Source organism: Giraffa tippelskirchi, chromosome 9 (genome assembly GCF_054371585.1).
Source record: "Giraffa tippelskirchi isolate mGirTip1 chromosome 9, T2T-mGirTip1v1.2.pri, whole genome shotgun sequence".
Classification (NCBI taxonomy): Eukaryota; Metazoa; Chordata; class Mammalia; order Artiodactyla; family Giraffidae; genus Giraffa; species Giraffa tippelskirchi.
In genome coordinates this window covers 18,785,307-18,810,849 of record NC_137283.1, presented here as the reverse complement: position 1 = coordinate 18,810,849, position 25,543 = coordinate 18,785,307, and the positions used below count along the sequence as shown (strand labels likewise).

Sequence of the window (25,543 nt, the reverse complement as noted above, 5' to 3'; positions counted from 1 at the left end):
AAATTGCAGTAAAATGTACAAACTCAAATAGTGTAACATTGTCTAAAAGATATACACAAAGTATTTTTAGGAAAAGGGCACCTTTTTCTTCTAACTCTGGCACAGTGTCTGTTGGACAGGGGTAGCTCTGTGTGGCTATCCTAGCTGTTCCACCAAGAGTCCAAGAATTGGCTATGCATGACTATGGTTGGCCTCTGTTCACATCCTTGAACTTATCACTGTAACCAGAAGATTTTTTGTTTTTCCTCCTCAAACTTCAAATACTGAAACCTGCAGGAGAGGCAATATCTAAAAAGAAATTAATGGACTGGACTGTCCCTAGAAGGAAGATAAATAGGTGATTGAAAGGAAAAAAAATAAGTCCTCTGTATCAGGAAATGTTTGAAACATTGTTTGGGCATAAGAAAACAGGTGTTCCAACACATAAAGGAACAGAGGATATTTGTCTAAAAACACTACCATAGCCAAAGAGGTGTGGCCTATTTTTAACAGAGCATTTAAGAGTTAAAAGATAACTTGTAGAACATTCAATTCAGTTTCCTTATTTTACTGATGGAGAAACTAAAACCAGACACAGGAACAGACACGCCAAGGTAACACAGGTAGCTGATGGAAGATACAGCTACTCATCTTCTGATTCTTTAGGTTTATGTGTTGTGTGTGTGTGTTGTACAAGGACATTTTTCTTTAGAACATTAACATTAAAATGAGAAGATAGTCTTGTTTTTGGTTTTCTCTCCACCCTCGATTCAATGTAAGATGGTTTTGCTGCACTCAACAGTAAGCCACAGCAAGAGTTGAGTTCACCATATGGAGTACACTTTGGTACCACGGACAGAGACATTGCCTTTCCTTAAGTATGACCCAGGCCACTTGTTGCTTTAAGGGGCCAAGTTTGGGCTGGACCTGAAGGAAGGAACCCCTTTGAAAAAACAGCTTCCTAACTGCACTAAAAACTGCTCTGGCATCCTGTTTCTTCCCCCTCCCCCCACATCTTCAGTCGGGGGAAAAAAGAATAGCATACTGGATTGATGGGGAGATTTCTGTCTAACCCTCTTTCTTCCTCCTACTGTCACCTCTTCCTTGCTATTTTCTGTCCGCGAAAACCTGACACCAGCCCAAAAGCATCTTTGGAAGTGGGTAGGAGGGAGCTTTCCACCTGTCAGCGCTAGAGAAGAAGGTGCGCTCTGCAGAGTTCTCAGTTGTTCCATCTCTTGCAATGAGAGGAAGAAAAGGAGTGAATCCGCCACAGATTTGCTGGAGATCAGGGTTAGTTAGTTCGTCCAGCTCCGGCCACAGTAACCCCTGTAGACCAAGGCTGCACTTTCATTCCTAACGTTTCTCGTCGTCTTTCCTTACAGGCTAGCCCAGTGCCTGGCTCCAGAGAAATCTCTGGTTAAAGGTTCTTTACGTCATAAATCAGGTTCCTGTGTGTATGTGTGCTTTTCTTACGCAAAACTGGTACAGACGAATTAGCAGTAGAGACTAGGGTCTCCCTACTCCACTTCATCCTCGACCACAGCATCTTGCAACTACCTTGCGTTCTCCTGGGGCTCACAGCTCCGGCTCCGACCTCAGGGTTGAGAGCAGTCAGCCCCAGACAGCACCGCCCTGGCCCCGGGGCCGATGCCGCCAGTGCCTCGAATGTGTATGTCAGTGCAGGCAGGCTAGCCAGAGGCTTCTACACTGAGACAGGAGCAAGAACTCAGCTTTCGCCTGCGACCAGCAATCCCCAGTTTCCCTGGGGACCGCGAAACTCCCAATTGGAGGCAACTCCCCCCCCCCCCCCACGCTCCAAGCCGCCCACCCATTCCTCCCTTTACCTCCTCACGCAGCCCCTCCCTGCGTGATGATGCAAACCAGTGGGGAGGGCGGGCTCTGAGAAGGGTGGGGAGAGCCGGAGAGCGAGCGAGGGTGGGAGGGAGTGGGAGGAGGAGGAGAGGGAGCCGAACGACCATTTAAAGCGATAGCAATCCGTGCCCTCTCCCTAGTGCTGGGCTGTTGGAGAGCTAGAGCTGCAAGCCGCGGAGCGCGAGCGCGAGCGCGAGCGCGGCGCGCCGGCCGGGGAACCCCAGAGCGCACGGCACCCCAAGCTGGCAGGCGCCGCGGGACCCCCTACCCTCGCCGGCTGCCCCTCCCCGGGCGCCCCCACCGTCCTCGCCAGCAGGAGCCCCTGGGCTTCCCACCAGGAGCTCACCCCAAGGAGCCCGAACCCCGGCGAGCCCGCCACCGTCCCCTCCAGCGCCGCCGCAGCCGCTGAAACAGCATGGTCCAGCTGGGGAAGCTGCTCCGCGTCCTGACTTTGATGAAGTTCCCCTGCTGCGTGCTGGAGGTGCTCCTGTGCACGCTGGCGGCGGCGGCGCGCGGCCAGGAGATGTACGCCCCGCACTCCATCCGGATCGAAGGGGACGTCACCCTCGGGGGGCTGTTCCCGGTGCACGCGAAGGGTCCCAGCGGAGTGCCCTGCGGCGACATCAAGAGGGAGAACGGGATCCACAGGCTGGAAGCGATGCTCTACGCCCTGGACCAGATCAACAGCGATCCCAACCTGCTGCCCAACGTGACGCTGGGCGCGCGGATCCTGGACACTTGTTCCAGGGACACTTACGCGCTCGAACAGTCGCTCACTTTCGTCCAGGCGCTCATCCAGAAGGACACCTCCGACGTGCGCTGCACCAACGGCGAGCCTCCAGTTTTCGTCAAGCCGGAGAAAGTAGTTGGAGTGATTGGGGCTTCGGGGAGTTCGGTCTCCATCATGGTAGCCAACATCCTGAGGCTTTTCCAGGTAGGGGGGCGCTCCCTCTGGGGCAGAGCGCGACATAGCTCCCCGCGCTCTTAATCCTAAAGAAACACTGGCTTGGACTGGAGGGGCGCAGGTTCAGGTCAGCCTTCGCTCATTGCCACCCTGGAGATCCTGCCGAATCCCTCCCACCCCACGCGAGGAGGTACTTTCCCCGCTGGGTTCATTTCCCTTCCATCTCTCCCCTGTCCGCTCTCCACTCCATCCGGCTTGACATCCTGGATTTATGGCCCCATTTACAAGAAGCAATCTGCGAAAAACAAGGCGATGATTTAAATGGGTTTGCATTAGAATGAAATATGGTCCAAAAACAGGCTCGTAAAAGTGCCAGGTTCCTGTGAGAGCCGGTTAAGCGAAACGAATTTGAAAGATGAGAAGACGCCTCGAAACTGGGCATTTCTGAACTCCCAGCTTCCCAGCCCCAGGCCACCCGACAAGACGCAGCTCCCCAGGAAAATGTCGAGAAAAGATTAGGGAGGCACTTCTTAGACCGAGGGCTAGGTCTTCACCTACATCTGAATGTTAATTGCCCATTTCTCCCAGGTTGGATTTCCCGACCTGTAGCCTGTCTTTGAGAAGGCATGGGGCAGAAGACGAGGGGGACGGCCCCCAAGAGGCCACCCACAGACATGACCCCCAGGTGATTAGCTCTAGGCAGTTGTTTGCACCGTCTAAATTGCATTTGCAATCCAGCCACTGGCAGGAGCTGGGCAATCAGCTTTCTACTCTTGCCTTTCGGAGCCCAGGGATGAGCTCATGCTAACTGCGAAACAAAATAGCTTTCTCTGTCTCCTCCCTCCGCCCATCCTTCCCCACGACCTCCCTAACGCAACCCCCCAACCCAATCCTGGGTTTTGAGGACGATTCTCAGAGTCAGGCAAGAAGGCACCTGGAGGGAGGCAGTAGGGTGCGCTGAGCAAGGTGGGGCGGTCCTCCTGCTGGGGTGCAAGAAGGCGACAGCGAAAATGGGAGAAGGCGGATGGGGCAGCTGAGCGATGGGTTGGTTAGTCTACTGCAGTGCTCTCTCTCGTCGCCTGCTCCCGGAGCCTCAGCCCCAGGGCTCGTGCGCTGCACTGGGTATAAATGGATGGCTGTGAATTAAGAAATTGAATTTCAGGGTCCGCGTGACTATGGGTTCCCTTTTCCTTGTTTCTCTGTCTTTCTCACTGTCTTTCTCTCCTCCTGTCTCTTTCTCCGTGCTTTTTTTTTTTCTTCTCTATTTTTAATTCCCCCTTTCAATTTCTGCCTCTCTTCTCCTTCTCTACCTTTATCTCCAAGGTTTGTTGTTGTTGTTGTTCATCTCTATCTGGAAATGATCTTTTTTTTCTAATGCACAGCTCTCTCCCTGCCTGGTAGTACCCAAACTCCCTCAATCCCTTCTCAAGATCTTTTGTCTGACCCTTATGCTCACCCTGTCTAGAAAGTTGGCTCCCTCTCAAGTGCCTTTCCCTAAGGGTGTTGGGTTTCTGGAGGGGACTTCAGGTGAGAGTCCAGCCATCACCCCCGTCTGCTCCCAGGAGTATGAAGTTTGTGTTTGTGCCAGTAAGAGGGGTGCCTGTCCAAGGCTGCAGCCTGGTATGGGCCCTCTGATCCTGTGAGCATCCCTAGTGCCTCCCCAGGATGCCGTCACAAAGATCTCTAGATGTTTGCAAACCCTAAAGTGCTTGGGGAGGAAGCCTTCACTTTGAGTTGATGCGTTCAATAAGAGCCTGGATTGTTGTAAGCAAAACCCAGAAGCAATTCCTTGACCTCTGAGGTTAAGCCAGAGAACCTGAGGAGGCAGTCCTGTAAGGAGGATGAGGCCAGAGGTCGCCTGAAAACCACAGAGGTGACTCACAGAATTTTAACTGGAGCTCTGGGAGTTGAAGGCCCATTTGCTCTTTGACACTTTTTTCTTTTATTAATTATTTTACTGCCTGTTTCTCTCTTCCCTCAGAGCTTGGGCAGTACTGTAGATATGCCTGCCTGTCTAAAACCGAGTGAAATCTTAAAGTCAAGAGAGAGCTTGCAGACTAGGCTGACGGATTGTGTTTGCAGAAAAAGATTCCAGGGGGAGCTGATTCCTTCTCTGGTGTGTGGACCTGAGGCAGTTGCAAGAAAAGAAAACGCTTGCCTTGTGCTTAGTTCCCCCATTCCCTGGGCTGTGCAGGAAAGGAACTGAATGCCAGCTTTAGCAGTGTGGGTTGGGATCAAAACCATTCAGAGAAAACACTGTCATTTTCCTCTAATTTGCAAATTGCAGCTATTCATGTTGGACTAAACAGCTGAGGGAAAAGAACCCCCAGTTTTCACCTGTATTTATTGAGAAGAGGCTGATAGTAGGAGGGATGCACCAACTTGTAGCTTGTGCTGTGAGCTGGGTCTAAGCGTTGGTGTGGCCATCCCAGTTAACCATTGCCCATGTTCAAATATATAGAGATCGATTCCCACAGTCTCTTCCCGTACCTTTTTTTTTCCTTGCATGTGATCTTAGAAACTCCTGGCGTGCAAGTCCAGTCCCCAGTTTCCCAGCCTCTATAAAACTGCAAAATGAATAGAGAAAATAGTGCAACACAGACCCGCTGTTCAAAGGCGCAGTCACTTTGGGGAGAGTGGAAAAGAATGGTAGGTGAGTTTTCTCTGGGATTGCAGGGTTCAGCTCAATTAAGATTGCCCTGTATAAACGAAACTCCTCTAAATGTTTGAATTCTTAGTTCTCCAGAGATTCAAGTTTTCTTTTGCCTGGTCACCATGGGTTGCTGTGGGGAATATGCCAAACCAATCCTTTGAGATAAAAATTTATGGTGAGATAAACTTCTAGACTAGGGGAAGGAATACTTAGTGACTTAAATGGGGGATGCTAAGCACTGAGGGTTGGAGGAAGGAGTAAGAAGATAGTAATAGATGTAACAAATGCTGCAGCTGCCAGCAAAGCTGGAATGAAGTTATTTCATGAAAATGAGGACCAGGGCAAGATTGAGTACTCAGATGTAAATAGTGTCTCTGACTTGGAATCCTCATCTGCCTGCCGGTGGGCCAGAGCTGAGCAAGTGCTCTCTCTCCTCTGCACGCACACTGTGTTGGTTAGTCAGTGACATGTCAGAGCACAGGAATCATACCCAGTGGATCTTTCAAATCCAGGAATTTGAGGCTAATGAAATTAGTGTGTGGCCAGGGCTCTGCCAACTAGAATTAAGTCACTGCAACCGCCCTGCAATGCATTTTCAGCCTGAAAGATACATCAGGGAGGCATTTCTAGAGATTTGTTTCTGAGCCTGTACAAAATAATACTCTCCTAATGCTAAGAAAGATTAAATGTAAATTAATATTGACTATGAGTAACATATTTTAAAAAAAATGATCATAGAGTGGGGGATGGCTTAAAAGTGAAGAGCTTACATAATGTGGTGTCCAGAGAATAAATCTCCCCTGACCACTGTTTCATGGGCTATAAGTAAGATATATTATAGTGGAAAGTAATGGGAACGTTTTTATTCAAGGCTTCTCTGCTATTGACTTGAGAGCAAACACTCTGAGAGTATAAATTACTCTTGCTATGTCCTGACTCTGAATGAACAATATTTCATGTTCAGTGACATGGTCTAAGCTATAGACTTGGAATTGAATGGCATCTGTTTCAGTTGTTTTGTTCTTTCAGGAGCAACTAGATAGTACAAAGTGGTCAACTTGACCCTTGTGGAACCATATTGCAAATACAAACCTGTGGCCCTGATACCATAAATGAAATGCATTTGTAAATTTGTGTTTTCCCTCTGCTCCTTGATGCTTGAGTCTAATCTCAAACTTTGGGGGCAGCATTTTATACCTAAGTACAAGGTTTTCTTGCTTCTTTCTTTCTCTCTCTCTTTCTGCAGCTTATATAATTGATAGAACTGGGCACCTAGGATAATGTGGTGTTACTATAGTGGGAATAAAAAAAAAAAAACTCTAACTTACTCTTTAAAAAAATTCACAGATATAGGTGTCAATGCCATTTGGAAGAGTCTATATAACAATTTCTGTTTCCACATTTACTGTGTTTCAGCAAATTTACCTAACAGATGGTGAGTGGGCAATTTTTAAAGGGGCATTTTTTAAAAGAGCAGAAAGGGAAGGAATAGAGACAGGCACATACTATATCTGAAGATACCTCCACAAGTATTTTATGTATATATATATATATCTATATATGTATATATAGATATATACACACACACACATATACATATATATATATGTGTGTGTATATATATATATGTATATATATATATACACTTATACAATTTTAAAGTATTTGGATATTTTTTTTCTTCAAGAATTACTGAGATAATGGATTACTTCAATTTCACAAACATTTAGGATTTAGCAAATTATAAATGCTCTCTTTGTTATATATAGAAGTTGTATCATGAATTTAAAAGACCATAGTCAATTACACAAAGTGTACTCTAGTCTCAGTCCTGCCATTAAGAAGGTGTGTTACCTTAGGTCATTCAGTTTTTCTAGGCCTCATTTTTCTCATTTGATATTTCTTATTTTTTTTAAAGGTACTGAGGTTTCTAATCTCTGTGTCACAGTTTAGCTTGGAGAAAATGTGTTCTTGTCCAAGCTCCATGATGTCGTATTTCCACCTCCAACTTTGAACTTTGAGTGAGTTTGGGGCAACTTTTTAATGATCTTTTCACACAGCTATTTTAGTTGATATTGGTCTAGCCGATTTCACCACTCAAACTTTTTCTTGTGTTCTCCTACCAGTGTGTGCCTTAGTAATATGTATCAAGGTTGTTACAGGAAAAATTGCCTCCTGGGTCAGCTTCCTACATGGTCATATGACACAGGGCAGGGAGTGGGGACTGTGGATTTTACAGAAGCAGATACCGTTTTCATTATCCACGTCCTCTCCCCTTTCATCTTGCAAAAACAGCAGGCTTTTCTTGGAGAACTGCCAGATAATGACATCCTGCCTCCTCGCTGGCCCCAGGGATGAGTCACAGCAGGTGATCGGTCCATGTGTGGGCATCTAAGTCTCTCGGACTCCTCCTTGAGACTTCTCTAAAAGAAGGATGGGAAAAAAAGTCTTTTCTCTGTGGAATTTCTAAGCTAAGGAGACAAGTCTCTGGGACTCCCAGTGATCATCCAGCATAAGAAGAGACTTTCTGTAACATAAAGTATTGCAGAGGTAAGCAGGGCTGAGTGATGGAGAGAAAGCTGGAATTCTGTTGATACTCTGGAACCTCCCAAATTCAACTTTGTCTGAATATTTGGCAGTACCCCTGAATTTCCAGTACTTGTCCCTTGAGTTTGTTCTTGTTTGTTTCTGTTTTCAAATTGCCTTTGATGATTTTGAGTTTGTTTTCAGCCATGTTCAACTGAAACCATTATAGCTAAAAGAGCTAATTTCAGGTTTGCTCACTGGCATTCCTTAGATAAAAAAATAATAACTGATATTTTGTTTCAGGAAAATCCTTATAGCCCAGGTTTGAGATATTTGAAACTTTGCATCCTCCCCCACTCTCTCCAACATTAATTGTTTTACCTTTAAGCATTTATGGAGAAGGAAATGGCAACCCACTCCAGTACCCTTGCCTGGAAAATCCCATGAACGAAGGAGCCTGGTAGGCTACAGTCCATGGTGTTGCAAAGAGTCGGACACAACTGAGCGACTTCACTTTTAAGCATTTGTGATCATGTATTTCCCATCCTGATGCAGTTGAGAAAGAGAGCAAATACTTCTGATGTAAACTGCAGCCTACAGCCCTCCTATTTGGAAGCTTTAGAACAATAGTTGATTCTTAATCATTTAAGCAGATCTTTTGTTGATGTCTTCGGAGCACAGAAGCATTTTCATGGCATAATGGAGTACAAAGTACATTAAGCCTGCTCTACTTCTCACCTTCTTTTAACTTATATAGGCAAAAAATAACAGTCTCAAACACATTTTCGCAACAACTACAATACGCATGTGATTATGTTTAGAAGATATTTATGCAACATGCAGTTAGACTAATAAATTAATGAATCTTTTTCCAATTGGCACAGCAAATATATATGTTCAATGCACTTAATTAAAAAGAAGACAATAAGCTATTTTTGCAGGTTAAATAATTACCTGAGAAGAGTATTGTGCCTGCACACTTAATATTATAGTGTTTCATGCTTGACAAGTAATTTTCTTTCATTTATATTTACTGCTAAATGTTTCTTGGATCAAGTTATTAAGTTATAAAGTCAAAAGTAAAATGATATGAAATTACAATGATAAAGGAAACATATCTCACTTTATGAGAAGTTCTAATTTCTTTTCAATATTACTAGCAGTGACCACAGTACTCATTGGAGTTCTTACTGTGAGCCACTGTGCCATGTACATTTAGTTCTGACAGTAGTTATACAAAGGATATAGTCACACTGTAAGTCTGAAGAAAGTGATTCTCATAACCCAAAGTCACACAGCTAGTAAGTGGCAAAGTCTAGATTCATCTTAGATTTGGCTGACAGTGCATTGGTTGTTAGTCACTGTGCGTACTGCTAAACTGTTGCACCAATAAAGAAGTGCTTAAAATAATCATAGATTTGCCTACCCTGAAACTGTAGTGATTTAAAGATATCAGAGTTGCTAATTGCTTAACCAAATCTACCTCCAGAAATAAATAACATTTTATTTCATTTCTATAGCAAGAGTAATTCTGTGCGCCCATAGAAACTTGAGCACACAAATCTTCATCTCCAAAGAAAATATGCTTGTTTTCTATTATTCAACAGGTAGCCCTGTGCAGAGGCAATAAATATATATGGTAGACTTTTCATTCAAATAAATGAGAACAGATGTTTCTTCTTGTCCTGATTCAGTGCCCATTCATTATGGATTATGATAGTTCTTCCTAAACTTTATTTCATTCACTCCACTCTTTCTATAAACCTCAAGTGAGGGAATCCATCATTCAGATATATGTGCAATGCGAGAGGACTGTATTAATACAATTGCTGGAAGTCAGGTTGATAGAGCACAGGAAGTATATCCTAATAAATGCAACATTAATGTTTGTGTGGGCCGTGGAGTGAAGGGTAGGAGAATTTTCAGTTTAATTGATTATTTTGTCTCTTGCTATGAAAGTGCTGCACCTTAATAGTCTTATAATTGGCCATTTACAGAGTCTTCCATCTCTGGGTTTTGTGCTTTCTTTACTCTGAGGCTGTCGATTCCTTTTATCATTCTGGATGGAAGATAGCAATGGAGCCACTTCAAAGGGCTCAGCCTGCCTTTTTGTGTTATTGTTCGGTTGAAACTATTTCTATTTGTTAAAGCGCTGTTTAAACATTTTTATCATGTTTTATCCTTGACTGTGTTCTAAAGGTATTAGCACAGGCAGACATAATGGGGGATGTTTTCCAGGAGAAAACAAGCTTTCATCGAAGGAATTATCAGAATTTTCATGTAGAGATTAAGAATCAAATTCTAGAGTTAGATAGACCTGAATTTAAATTCATACTCATGACTCATTACCAGCCTCATCTTAATCAAACAGATACCACATCTCTCTTTAATTTCCTTATCTTTGAAATGGGGACAAGAGAAGTGTGCCTGATGGAGTTACACATAAAGCATGTCTGAAAGAATAATAATACAGATTGCACAAGATACGCATGGAAATAGTTTAACATAGAGTTGAGCATGTGATTAGTGTTTAATACATTTAAGTGCTACTGTTTTATTATTATTATTATGCTGTCATTAAATATCATTGTTACTTAAATGTCATTATTGCTACGTCTACTGTAAAATTACCATAATAATCCATGATGAATTCCACTCTTCTGTTTCCTTTGTTTATTTTTTTTGTGTGTGTGTGTTTCCTTTGTTTAAATCAATATCTATCTATCTATCTATCTGTATATGCATATATATATATATATAGAGAGAGAGAGAGAGAGAGAGAACATTTTATCAGTACTATTCAGTGGGCTGAGAATTTCCATGGTGCTGGTTAAAAGTTATCATTCATTGCATGGACTTGGTGTACTTAGCAGAGAGACTAACAGATTTGAAGTCAGCCATTCCCAAGTGTGGATTCCATGGTGACCCTTTTCTAGCAGTAGAACTGTGAGGAAATCACTTAAACTTTTTGAGCTTTACTACTTGCTAGTTGCCTCATCTATATAATTTTCAGAAATGCTTACTAAGCATCTTCCTTGTGCACTGTTCTACATGCTTGGACGTATCAATGAATAAATTAGACAAGAGCCTTTATGCGTTCTCTGTCTCTCTCTCTCCCCACCTTTCTTTTCTTGTGCTCTTGTTGATAACAGATGGATGTTATAAATAAATTCTATGCTTTGTCACAAGTTGATGGGTTCTATGGGATGAAAAAAGAATTTGGAGCCACTGAAGAGCCTTGGTTGGGAGTGCTAGAGGGGTGTACAGGTGGGTTCTATTTTTAAATAGGGTAGTCAGGCTGGATTTTATAAGTTGACATTTGAGCCAAGACTTGAAGTGAGGGAGTTGTCAGAATGGATTAGGGGGGGACCACTCCCTGGAAGCGGGAACAGCCGGTGCCCAAACTCTGAGGCATAAATATGCCTGGCAGGTTGGAGGAATATCAAGGAAGCTGCCCCAGCTGACTTAGTCAGTGGGGAGGAAGGGGCAGCAGGAGGACTCGAGGTCAGATCAACAAACTGGGTAAGTCCTGGGAGACCATCACATGCATTTTGTCTTTTACTCTAAATGTAGGCAGCCAGAGGCAGGATTTTAGCAAAGGTGTGACATGATCTGTGTCTTGTTTGACAAGCATAACTCTATCTGTGGTCTTGAGGATGAGGGAGAGACTGGAATCAAGGAGCCTCTCAGGAGGCGATTATAGCCTCCATGAGGTCCATGTGCCAGGATGTTGATGGCCAGTGTTCTCAGAAGTGGTGCATCAGAAAGATTGTGACAGCATTTCCTGGTAGATTAAAGTGAGAATGGAGAAAAAGGGGTCAAGGGTGAAATCAAGATTTAATGCCTGCACAACTAGAAAGATGTGGTTACTATCACATAAAATGGAAAAAGTTTAGGGTAGAGCATATGTTTAGGGGATTAAAGGTTTTGGAGGTATAGGACGATATTTTTCTTGACATCCAAGTAGAGATGCTGAATACAGAGTCGGATACACAAGTCTACAGTTCTGATGAAAGATCTAAGCTAGGAATACATTTTACTAAAATGGAGATATTAAGAATAATTACATGGAAGTGCTATTTTAAAGATAAAATGAAGTAATGTAGTTAACACTGTCTTCTCAACACTTTTAACAGCTCTTAGCTAAAATAACAATCTGAAATGAAATGAAATACCTACAGGTTTTTTTGTTTGCTTTTGCAGTAAAACTGAATACAATGTTGTCACTGTTATTTTATTAGCAATAATATTTGTGATACAGTTGTTTTAGTTAAGATACCATGCCTACAGACATTTGGAATAAACCTTTCAGTCTCCAAATTTTCACAGTACTTAAAACTGTGTCTTGTAACATTTAAGTTAGTTGTGATAGAGTACCTCTTTAAATAGAAGTAATTGTGAACTATCTAGATCAATGCAGTCTTATATACCTTTATGTATAATTATTATTTTATGATTCATCAAACTCACTTAAAATTTGTGTCACTGATAAACGAGAATTTAAGCATTTACTCATATGTTTCAAGGGAAAATTGTACTTGTCATTTCCATTTGGGTACCTGCTTTGAACAAATTTGCCAGACATTTCACATTTTCCCTTCACTGTGCAATTGAAAACGTGAGAGGGGAATACTATCTTACTGGTTTTGAGTTCCCCTTGTTGTTGTTGTTCAGTTGCCCAGTCACGTCTGACTCTTTGCGACCCCGTGGACTGCAGCACGCCAAGCCTCTCTGAGTTCCCCTTAGATATCTTCAAATCCTTAGACAGACTTTGTGGCTTAACCAAAATTCTCTTCTGTATTCATTCCACTAGCAGCTATTGGTCTAGGCATGTACTTATACTAAAAAATGCATGACCACATTGTCTCTACACATCTATAATTTTATGTTAACACTATCATTATGTAAGCTATATTTTAATTGTAATTATAACAAATTTTACATCAACACATCCATTTCTAGTGTTCATCTAGTGTTCAAGGAGAGAGCAGCATGTAGTAAATTTTATCAAAATATACCATCTGAAGAATAGAACAGAGAGTAATTGTCTAATTCTGTATTCACTATAATTAAGTTCAGTGGAGTTGGCATAATAGAATTAAGATGAAAAAAAATAGACATTGAGGTACCATGGCTCCCTTTCTTAACACACCCTTTTCATATCAGAGAGCAGCAATGTAGTAGCTTTTTGTACAGAAATGGAGACAGGAAGAGGCCAGAGGATGAATGACAGGCACAAGTAGGGTTGAAATATGAAGAGCGATATGGAAATGAAATTTCACTTTTGGCTTTGGTGAGTGGGGAAGATGTATCAGCATTTGTGCCTACTTTGATCACATTTTCTGGAACAGTTAAGCCCAGCATCAACCATACTGTCCCACCTTTCTCATAAGTAGGAACATACTGTTACTAGAATCTTTGCTTCCTGTTTCTTGATGATTGGTTGAGAAGATTATCACAGGAACTGCATCTTGTGAGCAAGTATGTTGTTTTGAAAAGATTCAAACTCGCTGAAGAGCGGTAACTCCAACTTTCCTCACTCTTGATCTTGGACTGTTTAAGTCTAGAGTGTAGCAGTAGGTTATGGGGGAGTATTATTGGAATTTTTGGTTATGCATAGTGGTTATAGCATGATGGTTAGGAATGTAGATGTTAGTTCAGATCCTGACTTTCCACTTACTAACCATATGAGCTTGGGAAATTTACCTGATTGCCTAAACCTCAGTATCACCATCTATAAAATGATGGTAATAACATTCCATCCTTATAGGATGGTTTCAAGTTTAGAATGAGGTTACCTATGCCAAGCACTTAATACAATGCCTAGAGCACACTAAAGTTGTTATTATTATTATTATCAATGTTATTATTATTATCACAATGCCAGGTACTATTTTTCCTATACCCTTATTCTGTTATCTTCTGTCCCCCTTCATTTCTTTCTTGTTTCTGTATGAAGGTAGGCTTGTCACAGAGCATTTTCTTTCACTGATTCTGACCCCTAGTCATCAAGGGGACTGAACCTCGACCCTGCATTCATTGCCGTTCATTGAAACAATCCCTGTTTTGAGAAGTTGAATGTTGAAGCCAAGTGAGGTCAAAGAGAGAGAAATATTCAGGACATCTTAACTCAGGGGCTAAGGGAAATATTCAGGACTCAGATGGAGAGTCAGGCAAAGGGCAGCATGCTTAATTTCCTACTGTAGTGATTAAGAGCAAGTCAGACAGGCTGGGTTTAAACTCACTTCCATTAAGCTGGCGATGGGACCTTAGGTGCTTTTGTAAGTCCTGTAAGCCTGAGCTGAAATCCGAAAGAGAGCAGTGACATTATCAGGGCCTATCATATAGCCTTGTTGTAGTAAGTGAAAAATCCTTTTTAAAGAGTTCAGCACACTGTTTGGCATCTAGTAAGAACTTAGTAAGTTGTAACTTCATTGACTACTGCCACTCCTAATATTGTTAAGCAGCTGAGCAAATCTCAGGCCTATTCTTTTCTTAAATTGCACATAAACATTTGGACAACCAGCTAATGTTTATCAAGTGTTGCTTTTATAGAAACCGCCATGAATCCAAAGATGCTTTTAACACTCTCCCAGTCAGAGCATGTTTTGGAGGTGGAATCAACACAGCACTACCTCCATCATCACTGCCGTTCCTTCACTGCACTCACTTATTGAGTGCTTTCTGTGTGCCGGGCACCACATTTAGCCCTCCATATACACTATATCATGTTGTTCTCACCTCAGAAGACATTATCATCATCCCCAATTTTCAGATAAAGACACTGAGGAGTTGGAAATGTAAGAAACTTGACCCACAGCAAGAGATGGAGGCCGGGAATTCAAATCTCTTTCTCTCTGACTTCAAGAACCCTTAAATATTAGTATACTATTAATACTACATCTTGTTAAGAAAATCTGCTTCCCTCCACTCTGGTTAGTGTAGAAACAATTCTCAATCCCCATATTCTTCTATTGCCCATGCCGCTGTGACCTCAGAACTAGTAGGGAGACGTGACCTCTTCAAAGACAAACGCAACCTAGTCTCTTCTGCCTTTCCAGAATGAACTAAGCAATATTTTCTTTCCTTCTTAAGAATCCCACATGTTCCTTTTGGTACTTAACCTTGGCCTTTTTAAATTCTGATGTTCTGTACATGACTCATCCACTCTACTTAATGCTAGTTTATCGAGGTCAGTATAGGGTCTTACTCATCCTGCTGTCCAATCATACCCCTGTAACATCTCACTCTGTGCTTTTCTTCTTATAGGACATCTACAGATATTTGTTTGAGTTTTGTTGAATTGTTCTCATCAATACTACATTAAAAGTTATATAGAAAATACTTTCCTGTCAGGAAAGCCATCTAAATAAGTTTCTAGATGGTTACTTTTTATAGGATTATTATAGAGGTTATGGATCTTCAGGTAATATCTTTTAGATTAAGTTCTTCATATCACCTTATTTTTTATAGAATGATACATTTCAATTTTCTCTATCAAACCTATGTGGCTTCACTGGCTTATAACTTACCTTTTTGGTTACATCTTGTTGACATTTCTACTTACAATGATATTTGAGCCTGGTATTGATGGGGTTGAGTGGGAAAGTACATCTTAAGGCCATGAATTGGTTTTGTAGAGAATTAACATAAAGAACTAACATTTTGTCATATTCTGCAGAACTCATGAATTTTTAAAAAAAATCTAAAATTCCATTCATTCAAGAAGTATAAAACCAATTTCAAAATGTTTATCCTAATTTGTTCACCTCCTCCTTCTTAGTTTTAGTGAACTGAATGGAAGAAAGTCATTATGACCACTGAGGCCACAAGGAAATGAGTCAGTCCCTGAGTATTATTTTCATCTCTCCCCTATGCATGTGGTCTAAGGTCTTGAATGGTTACTAGGTGAAAATTACCTAGCTGACCATTGCTAATGGGTTGTGTCATTTAATCCCCTGGTAGTCATTCAATGAAAGTATGTATTATTATGGTATCTTATAGAGCACATGCATGGAGCCTAGACCCAGAAATAGTTATTTGCTCATTAAAATATGGAATTTGGACTTTGGTCTCTGACTTCTAAAGCACTTGTAGTGATTTTTACCACTAAGTTAAAGTTGTAACACTCTATGAGAGTAGATAGCTTCTAAAATTTCCTCACCTCTAAGTTTTAGAATTAAATTTTCATCTGATTTACAGTCTTAACAGTTAAGATGAGTAGGGAGGAATGCCAGCTTGTTGAATGGAATTTTCCTTAAATAAGCCTATTTTATGACACCAATTCACTCATTCATTCCCTCAGTGTATATTGGATATTCTCTCTGTGCAAAGCCATTTTAGGCATCACAGTGCCCCTTCTATAGACTCTCCCACAGCTTCAGAGAAGCCTTGGACTGTTTTGCCATGTACAGAAGAGGGCTTGGTGATGGAAGCCTGGTTTGTCCTCCACTGATTAAACTAAGACATATTCACATTAGTTCACAGGCCTCTTGATCCCACAGTGTAACAGTACAAATGAACCTTATCATTTTGCCTGCAATTAATGATATGAAGGCTTTGGATCTGAATATAGAAAATGGATGCAGTTGTGGGCTTGTTGGTTCTACATGTATATGGGTATCATATGTTATCAGCCTGCAGCTACCTGCCAGCCACCGCTACTCCTTTTCACAAACCAAACAAATACATTCTTATCTCTTCTATGGATAAGCTCTTGACAATATATTTAACAGTATATATATATATATATAGTTATATATTGTTACTAGAGCCTCTCCCAATAAATATATCATTGGTTAACCAATGGTTTCTCAAATATGCTAATTAAACAACCTTTAAAGTAGACTGACATACCACTGCCTACAGTAGACAGTGGTATTCTTTAGAAATCATGGGGAAAAATGTTACCAGGTATACATTTCTTAATTTATGATTGTCCATATGTATATGAGCAATTGTTATATATGTGTATATACTTGTTCATATATATGAATGATTTAAAATTGAAGATATATTTAAATTTAAAATTTGAGGATATATTTATATGTGCTTCTGTTAGCAAGTAGTAAGTGAAATTATTAGCAAATTCATACAGCAGGGAAATAACCAATCAGATTTAATTCAATAGCTTGCTTTTTTTTTGGTAAATTTATGGTTGTTGTTATTATATATATAATACATTTGCTGAAGAAAATATTTCTACTGCTTTTACACAAAATTAAAATCATTTAATATGGATACATTGTGTCTCAAATGTCTTAGTACAGTTTTGATATTTAATATCATCAGAAGTAATAGAATTAGAAACATGCCCCCCAAACCATGTAAAGGTATAATTGCCTTCATTTCCCTTATATTTTTGAGACTTCTGAAAAATAAATGTTTAATTGTATTACTTATTTCTATCTAAGGATAGCAACTAGGAAAACAAATTTTCTTTTAAAAAAAGTCAATATTAAAATATGTTTTTCAAGAGGTTCAAAACTTAGGAAGTGGTAAAGAAATTCAAAATTTTAATCTTTACAATGTTGCTTTTTTATGAATCTATAGTACTTCTTCTGAAGGAATCAATCTTTTTAACATTTAATTTATTTTTATTGATGTATAATGTGTCAATTACTGATATAAAGTGATTCAGTTATACATACATATATATATATATATACATTCTTTTTCATATCATTTTCTATTATGTTTTATCATAGGATATTGAATAGAGTTAGTTCCCTGTGCTATACAGTAAGACCTTGTTGTTTATCCATCCTATATATAATAGTTTGAATAAGCTAATCCCAAACTCCCAATCCATCCTTCCCCCATGACCTTCCCCCTTGGCAACCAACAGTCTGCTCTCTATATCCCTGATTCTGTTTCACAGAGAGGTTAATTTGTGTTATATTTTAGATTCCACATATAAGTAATATCATGTGGTATTTATCTTTCTCTTTCTGATTTACTTCACTTAGTATGATAATCTCTCATTGCATCTTTGTTCCTACAAATGGGATTATTTCATTCTTTTTTATGGCTGAGTAGTATTCTGTTGTATATATGTATCACATGTTCTTTATCCATTCATCTGTCAGTAGACATTTAGGTTGTTTCCATATCTTGGCTATTGTGAATAGTGCTGCTATGAGCATAGGAGCAGGTTATCTTTTCAGATAGACTTTTTTCTGGGTACATGCCCAGGGGTAAGATTGCTGATTCATATGGCAACTCTAATTTTAGTTTTATGAGGAATCTCCATACTATTTTCCACAATGGCTGCACCAACTTACCATTCCACCAACAGTGTAGGAGGGTTTCCATTTCTCCACACCCTCTCCAGCATTTGTTATTTGTAGACTTCTTAATGATGGCCATTCGACTGCTGTAAGGTGGTACCTCATTGTAGTTTAGATTTGCATTTCTCTTATAATTAGTGATGCTGAGCATGTTTTCATCTGTATTCCTCTTATAGAGAAGAAATGTCTCTTTAGGTCTGCTCATTTTTTGATTGGGTGTTGTTTTTATGTTGTCAAGATGTATGAGCTATTTGTGTATTTTGAAAATTAAGCCTTGTCAGTTGCATTATTTGCAAATATTTTCTCCCATTGTGTAGGTTGTCTTTTAGTTTTGTTTGCAGTTTTCTTTGCTGTGCAAAAACTGGTAAGCTTGATTATGTCCCTTTTTTTTGTTTGTTTGTTTGTTTTTGTTTTTATTTCTATTGCCCTGGGAGACTGACCCAAGAAAACATTGGTACAATTTATGTCAGAGAATGTTTTGCCTATGTTCTCTTCAATGAGTTTTATGATTTCATGTCTTATGTTAAGTCTTTAAGCCATTTTGAGTTTATTTTCGTTCATGGTAAAAGCGTGTGTTCTAACTTCATTGATTTACATATAGTTGTCCAACTTTTTCAACACCACTTGCTGAAGAGACCATCTTTTCCCATTGTATATTCTTACCTCCTTTGTCAAAGATTAATTGTCTGTGAGTGTGTGAGTTCATTTCTGGTTTATTTATGTCTATTTTTGTGCTAATGCTACACTGTTTTGATTACTGTAGCTTTGTAGTATTGTCTGAAGTCTGGGATGGTGATGCCTTCTGCCTTGTTCTTTTTCTTCAGGATTACTTTGGCAATGATAGACCTTTTATGGTTCCATATTACTCTTAAGATTATGTATTCTAGTTCTGTGAAAATGTCATGGGTGATTTGATAGGGATACATTATATCTGTAGATTACTTTGGGTAGTATGGCCATTTTAACAATATTAATTCTTCCAATCCAAGAGCATGGGATGTCTTTCCATTTCTTTGAATCATTTTCAATTTCCTTTATTAATGTTTTATAGTTTTCAGCATATAAATCTTTCACCTCCTTGGTATTTTATTTCTGGGGTTGTGATTTTAAAAAGTATTGTTTCTTCACATTTGCATCCCTTTTCTAATATTTCATTGTTGATGCAAAGAAATGCAACCTATTTTTGTATGTTAATCTTATATCCTTTTACCTTGCTGAAATCAATCATCAGTTCTAGTACTTTTTGTGTGGTGTCTTTAGGGCTTTTCTATATATTGTACCATATCATCTGCATATAATGACAATTTTCCCTCTTCCTGAAGGAATTCATCTTGAAGTTCTACTAAGACTTTTGGGATATCTGTTTAATGAGCCACTACTCTGTGCCTGAAATTGCTCTATACACTAGAGATTCTAGAATTAGCATAATAAAAACAATAATGCAGATAACAAAAAGCATTCACAAACCTTTCTTGCAAGGAAGTAAAGTCACCAGGGGCAGGGGGGAAAACAAGTGAGTCACGCATTCAAAATGGTAGCAATTATCAGACATTAATGTGCTAAAGAATCATAACAGGCATGCTAACCAGGGCAATTACAAGACCCCTTCTCCAACTGATCAGGTGTAAAGTCCCGTAACTCTCCTTTTGGTGAATGCATTCGGGAGAGTCTCAGACAGATGTTCTCAGTTGTCATCAACCTTCAGTGTGTATCAAATTCACCTGAGAGTGTTATCACAACACAGATTGCTGAGATCCAGTGCCAGAGTTCTAACTAGTTTCCAGATGGGGCTGATATTATTGGCCCGGGGGCACATGTTGAGAATCACCTTTCGAAACTCCGCAGGATGGGATGGTATGTGTCGTAAATGAGACAGGCACAGAGAACCATAGGAGAGCAGAGGGGCTTTGCTTCAAATTAGCCAAAGGTAAAATCAGTAGCTAGAATTGGTAGACCCAAGAAAAGTTATCAGAATTTTGCCTGCATTTGCTCATTTAATCCTTTCACTAAGGCACATAGTTACTACTTAGTGTTCCTGTTTATAAGAGAATCCAGAGGCGGCGATTACTTTGCCTGAGTCCTAAACTGGTAAGTAACAGGTTAAGAATTCAAGTCTAGGAAGTCTGATTCCAGAGCCCATACCCTTAACTGTTCTGCATGTAGAGAGGGGTAAAAGGTTGTCACTGAAGGCTTCCTGAGACACTGGTCTCTGAGTGTAGATAGAAGGATGAGTGGACATAAAAACTATTATTTGTGTGTGTGTGCACATATGTGTGACAGCAGTGGGGGGAGGAAGTATCAGGGCTTCCAGAAGAACCAGCCCTCCCCACACATCTGCTCTAAGCAAGTCTACTTACCAGGAGTCTGGAACAGGAGTATGACTGTGGGGTACTGAGAAGGGTTCTAGAAACCCGAGGTTAGAATTCCCTATCAGTTAGTAACTAACAGAAAGTGGATGAATGACTTGTCTTACTTTCTACGTGTAGCTGGAAGTTTGAATACAGTCCCTATAGTGTTTGTCCAGCTGCTGAGAAATGTCACCAGGGGACTGAGTTGCTTAGATATTCCAGCTCCCACATCTCTAGCACGTCCCTGTGGTCCACATAGTTTCAAAGGGACTCCAGAATCTCTAAGAGTGTTCCCACCATTCGAACAGGAAGAAACAAAAGTGAAAAAGAAATTAAGTAATAATAAAAAAAAAGGCAGTGTCTAAATCAGGGAGCAAATTATTTGCCACAGATGATCAGCAGACTTCCTATTAGAGATTTCTCAGCTAGGGCTTTAACTGGCCACTGAAGCCTTAAGGGTAATGGGGTCTCCTAAACCAGGACTCTGATACTGAGGAATAAGAGAAGAGTGGCATTGATTAGCAGTGTCTGCACAGATTTCCTTCCTCAAACAATTATCCCCAAACTATTTTTTCAGATATCTTACTTTAAAGAATGGAGAGGAAACATTACTTATCTGTAAATAGCCTCTTAGAAGGGGTACAGTTATATAATAATACAACCCCCTGGAGAGCTCCTTTCTTCTAAAATCTCTTTGAAAACTGCTCAAGGTAAAGGACATTTCTATCTTAATTTAGTAACTCGGAGTTGATTATCTTGGATTAACAGCCTGTTTCTGAAGATGTCCTGTCAGGATTTAGAAAATTCTAGAAGTGGACAGAGAAGTTTTATGGTACACGTACAAGTGATATGCATCCCTTTGAAATAAAATCTATTTAGGGACAAAAAGGCATTTCATGTCTTTGCTATATGTTTTCACAAAATTTCCTTTCCTGTGCCATCCATTTCTCCCATCTGAATTCGTTATTACTAAACATTCTTCAGCATGTTGACTCTCACTCTCTCTTTTGTCAGAAGTGTTCTCTGGGTCCTCACCCTTCTTCTCATCTCATATTTGGACTCAGCCATCTGAAACTAAAGCAACTGGTCTGCTATGACTTCTCCATCTCTTGAAGAACCAGTCTTTGTGGGGAAAAAAAAAATTTACTAACTAAAAAGGTGAAATACATGCAATCTTTCTGAGAATTAAACAACTAAGAGAAACGTATAAGCACTGGAAGAAACTTATTTTATTTTATAGATATTTTACAGGCAAATGAGGTTTAAAGAAAAAATGCCTTAGTTAAACTAAGTAATAAACCTTAAACCTCAGTGGAGCAACACATCAAAAGTTCATGTCTTACTCACTCAGAAGTTCAACATGGACTTCAGCAGTCTGAGGGTCAGTTTTCTGCTCAGTGTTTCCAGGGACCCACCACCTTCGTCATGTAGCTCTGCATTTGTCCTAAAAGGGAAAGCAGACAGGCAGCTGCAAGCTACACTTATCAACTCATTACCCTTCAGACATAAACTCTGCATGTCACCTCTGGTCACATTCTTCAGAACAAAACCACATACCCAGATGCAAGTGAACATGGAGAATATTGTTCCTGGCTTGGTCCTAGTGATGCCTTGCCAATCTAGAGGCGCTAACCAAAATGTAGTCAACAGCTAGTTGTTTCTACCACAATGGGTGATTAGTCTAAGACTGGATTAAGTATGTGTGTGGTATATATATACATATAATACATGCAAACATATATGTATGCATGAGTATATGTACATGTATATATATATATACACAGCTGCATTAGTATGAGCTGACACTTGAGGCTTCTGCCTTGTAAAGGGAATACAAACTGCCTCTCTTTCCTAGTTCACAATGACTACTACTATTTCCTTTCATCCTGCTAGTTCATCCTCACCTTTCAGTATCACATGAAAATTGTGAAAGTAATTATTTCAAAGTTTTCAATGCTTTTAATAATAGAATACTCAAACCCTGACAATGTTTTATTATGTGAAACTTTTGCCAACCTAAAATTATTAATTTATGTAAAGTAATTTAGATTGATATGAAGAAAAAATGAGCTGATATATATATATATATATTTTACACAAATGCCTGGAGCCAAGGTGCAAAATAAATTGAATATTGGAGGAATTTAAATCCTCTTGGTGTAAATTTAAATATTTTTAATTGTAAAAATAATATAAACTCATTAAATAAACCCCAAAATTGAAAGATTTAAAGAAAAGAAAAGTAAAAGTAAACTCAATCCCATTTCTGATAAATCATCTCTGTAACATTTTTGAGAGTATCTTTTCAGAATTTTGGTGACAAGTGTGCATGTAAACACAATTCAAGCATAAACTATCTTTAATTATTATGTCAAACTACAAAAGGAGAAAAGGAAAGATATTCCCATCTGAATGCAGAGTTCCAAAGAATAGCAAGGAGAGAGAAGAAAGCCTTCCTCAGCGATCAGTGCAAAGAAATAGAGGAAAACAACAGATTGGGAAAGACTAGAGATCTCTTCAAGAAAATTAGAGATACCAAAGGAACATTTCATGCAAAGATAGGCTCGATAAAGGACAGAAATGGTATGGACCTAACAGAAGCAGAAGATATTAAGAAGAGGTGGCAAGAATACACAGAAGAACTGTACAAAAAAGATCTTCACGACCCAGAAAATCACGATGGTGTGATCACTCACCTAGAGCCAGACATCCTGGAAGGTGAAGTCAAGTGGGCCTTAGAAAGCATCACTACAAACAAAGCTAGTGGAGGTGATGGAATTCCAGTTGAGCTATTTCAAATCCTCAAAGATGATGCTGTGAAAGTGCTGCACTCGATATGCCAGCAAATTTGGAAAACTCAGCAGTGGCCACAGGAGTGGAAGAGGTCAGTCTTCGTTCCAATCCCAAAGAAAGGCAATGCCAAAGAATGCTCAAACTACCGCACAATTGCACTCATCTCACATGCTAGTAAAGTAATGCTCAAAATTCTCCAAGCCAGGCTTCAGCAATATGTGAATTGTGAACTTCCAGATGTTCAAGCTGGTTTTAGAAAAGGGAGAGGAACCAGAGATCAAATTGCCAACATCTGCTGGATCATCGAAAAAGCAAGAGAGTTCCAGAAAAGCATCTATTTCTGTTTTATTGACTATGCCAAAGCCTTTGACTGTGTGGATCACAATAAACTGTGGACAATTCTGAAAGAGATGGGAATACCAGACCATCTGACCTGTCTCTTGAGAAACCTGTATGCAGGTCAGGAAGCAACAGTTAGAACTGGACATGGAACAACAGACTGGTTCCAAATAGGAAAAGGAGTACGTCAAGGCTGTATATTGTCACCCTGCTTATTTAACTTCTATGCAGAGTACATCATGAGAAACGCTGGGCTGGAAGTAACACAAGCTGGAATCAAGATTGCCAGGAGAAATATCAATAACCTCAGATATGCAGATGACACCACCCTTATGGCAGAAAGTGAAGAAGAACTAAAGAGCCTCTTGATGAAAGAGAAAGAGGAGAGTGAAAAAGTTGGCTTAAAGCTCAACGTTCAGAAAACTAAGATCATGGCATCTGGTCCCATCACTTCATGGGAAATAGATGGGGAAACAGTGGAAACAGTGTCAGACTTTATGTTTTTGGGCTCCAGAATCACTGCTGATGGTGACTGCAGCCATGAAATTAAAAGACACTTACTCCTTGGAAGGAAGGTTATGGCCAACCTAGATAGCATATTTAAAAGCAGAGACATTACTTTGCCAACAAAAGTACGTCTAGTCAAGGCTATGGTTTTTCCAGTGGTCATGTATGGATGTGAGAGTTGGACTGTGAAGAAAGCTGAGCGCCGCAGAGTTGATGCTTTTGAACTGTGGTGTTGGAGAAGACTCTTGAGAGTTTCTTGGACTGCAAGGAGATCCAATCAATCCATCCTAAAGGAGATCAGTCCTGGGTCTTTATTGGAAGGTCTGATGTTGACGCTGAAGCTCCAATACTTTGGCCACCTCATGCGAAGAGTTGACTCATTGGGAAAGACCCTAATGCTGGGTAGGATTGGGGGCGGGAGGAGAAGGGGACGACAGAGGATGAGATGGTTGGATGGCATCACCGACTCGATGGACATGGGTTTGGGTAGACTCCGGGAGTTGGTGATGGACAGAGAGGCCTTGCGTGCTGCAATTCATGGGGTCGCAAAGAGTTGGACACGACTGAGCGACTGAACTGAACTGAACTAACTGTCTCTAAATAACATATTTTTATTTAGTAATATATTATACTCCTGATTCCATATCACCTAATAGAAATCTGCATCATATTTTTAATGGTTGAGCAGCATTCTATTATTTATTCCACCAGTCCTTACTTCTCAAAATTTAGCTTATTCATGTTTTGCTTTGCTAAATAATGAGAGAAGTATCTTTGTTCATTTGTCTTTGAGCATTTGTTTATTTATTCCTTTAGAATGGACTTCTAGAACTTTAATGGCTGCTTGCCATTTCTGGTGTACACCAAAGTATTGTCTTCCAGAATGGTTACCTTGCCTTTTGTTTCCACTAGCAGTTTAACATCTGGTAAGGTTTCTTACACTCATCAGTACCAGTAGTATCAATACCAATACCAGTATCAATACTATTATCAATTTTTTTTTAAAAAAAATGTCATTTTAGTGAGTAAAATATGACACCTGAATTATTTTATTATATTTCCTTGACTAATAGTAGCAAGATTGGATATATTTTTATATCTTTATTGGCTGTTAAGACTTTTATCCATTTTTCATTATTGATTTATAACAATCTTTTACATATCAGTGTGTTTATTTTGTTGTAAATGCAGTTTTTTTTACTTTAATTTACTAACTTTTATTTTGTGTGTGTTGAACTTTAACATTTTCAAGTCTGTTCAAAAACCCTTTGATGAAAACAACAAATGTGCAAAATCAGTCATTCTCTTGCATTTTGTAATCAATTTATTTCCT

The 25,543-nt window shown here is 39.9% G+C and overlaps 1 protein-coding gene across 2 annotated transcripts in view; it reads left to right on the top strand.

The window, feature by feature from the left end:
- The first annotated feature begins 1,922 nt into the window (after nucleotides 1-1,922).
- GRM7 (glutamate metabotropic receptor 7) overlaps nucleotides 1,923-25,543 on the top strand; it is an 896,695-nt gene continuing 873,074 nt past the window's right edge. For both annotated transcript variants that reach the window (XM_081528173.1, XM_081528174.1), the window contains exon 1: nucleotides 1,923-2,785. In XM_081528173.1, the coding sequence (XP_081384299.1) occupies nucleotides 2,267-2,785 (519 nt within the window). In that variant the 5' untranslated portion in view covers nucleotides 1,923-2,266. The remainder of the gene's footprint in view (nucleotides 2,786-25,543) is intronic.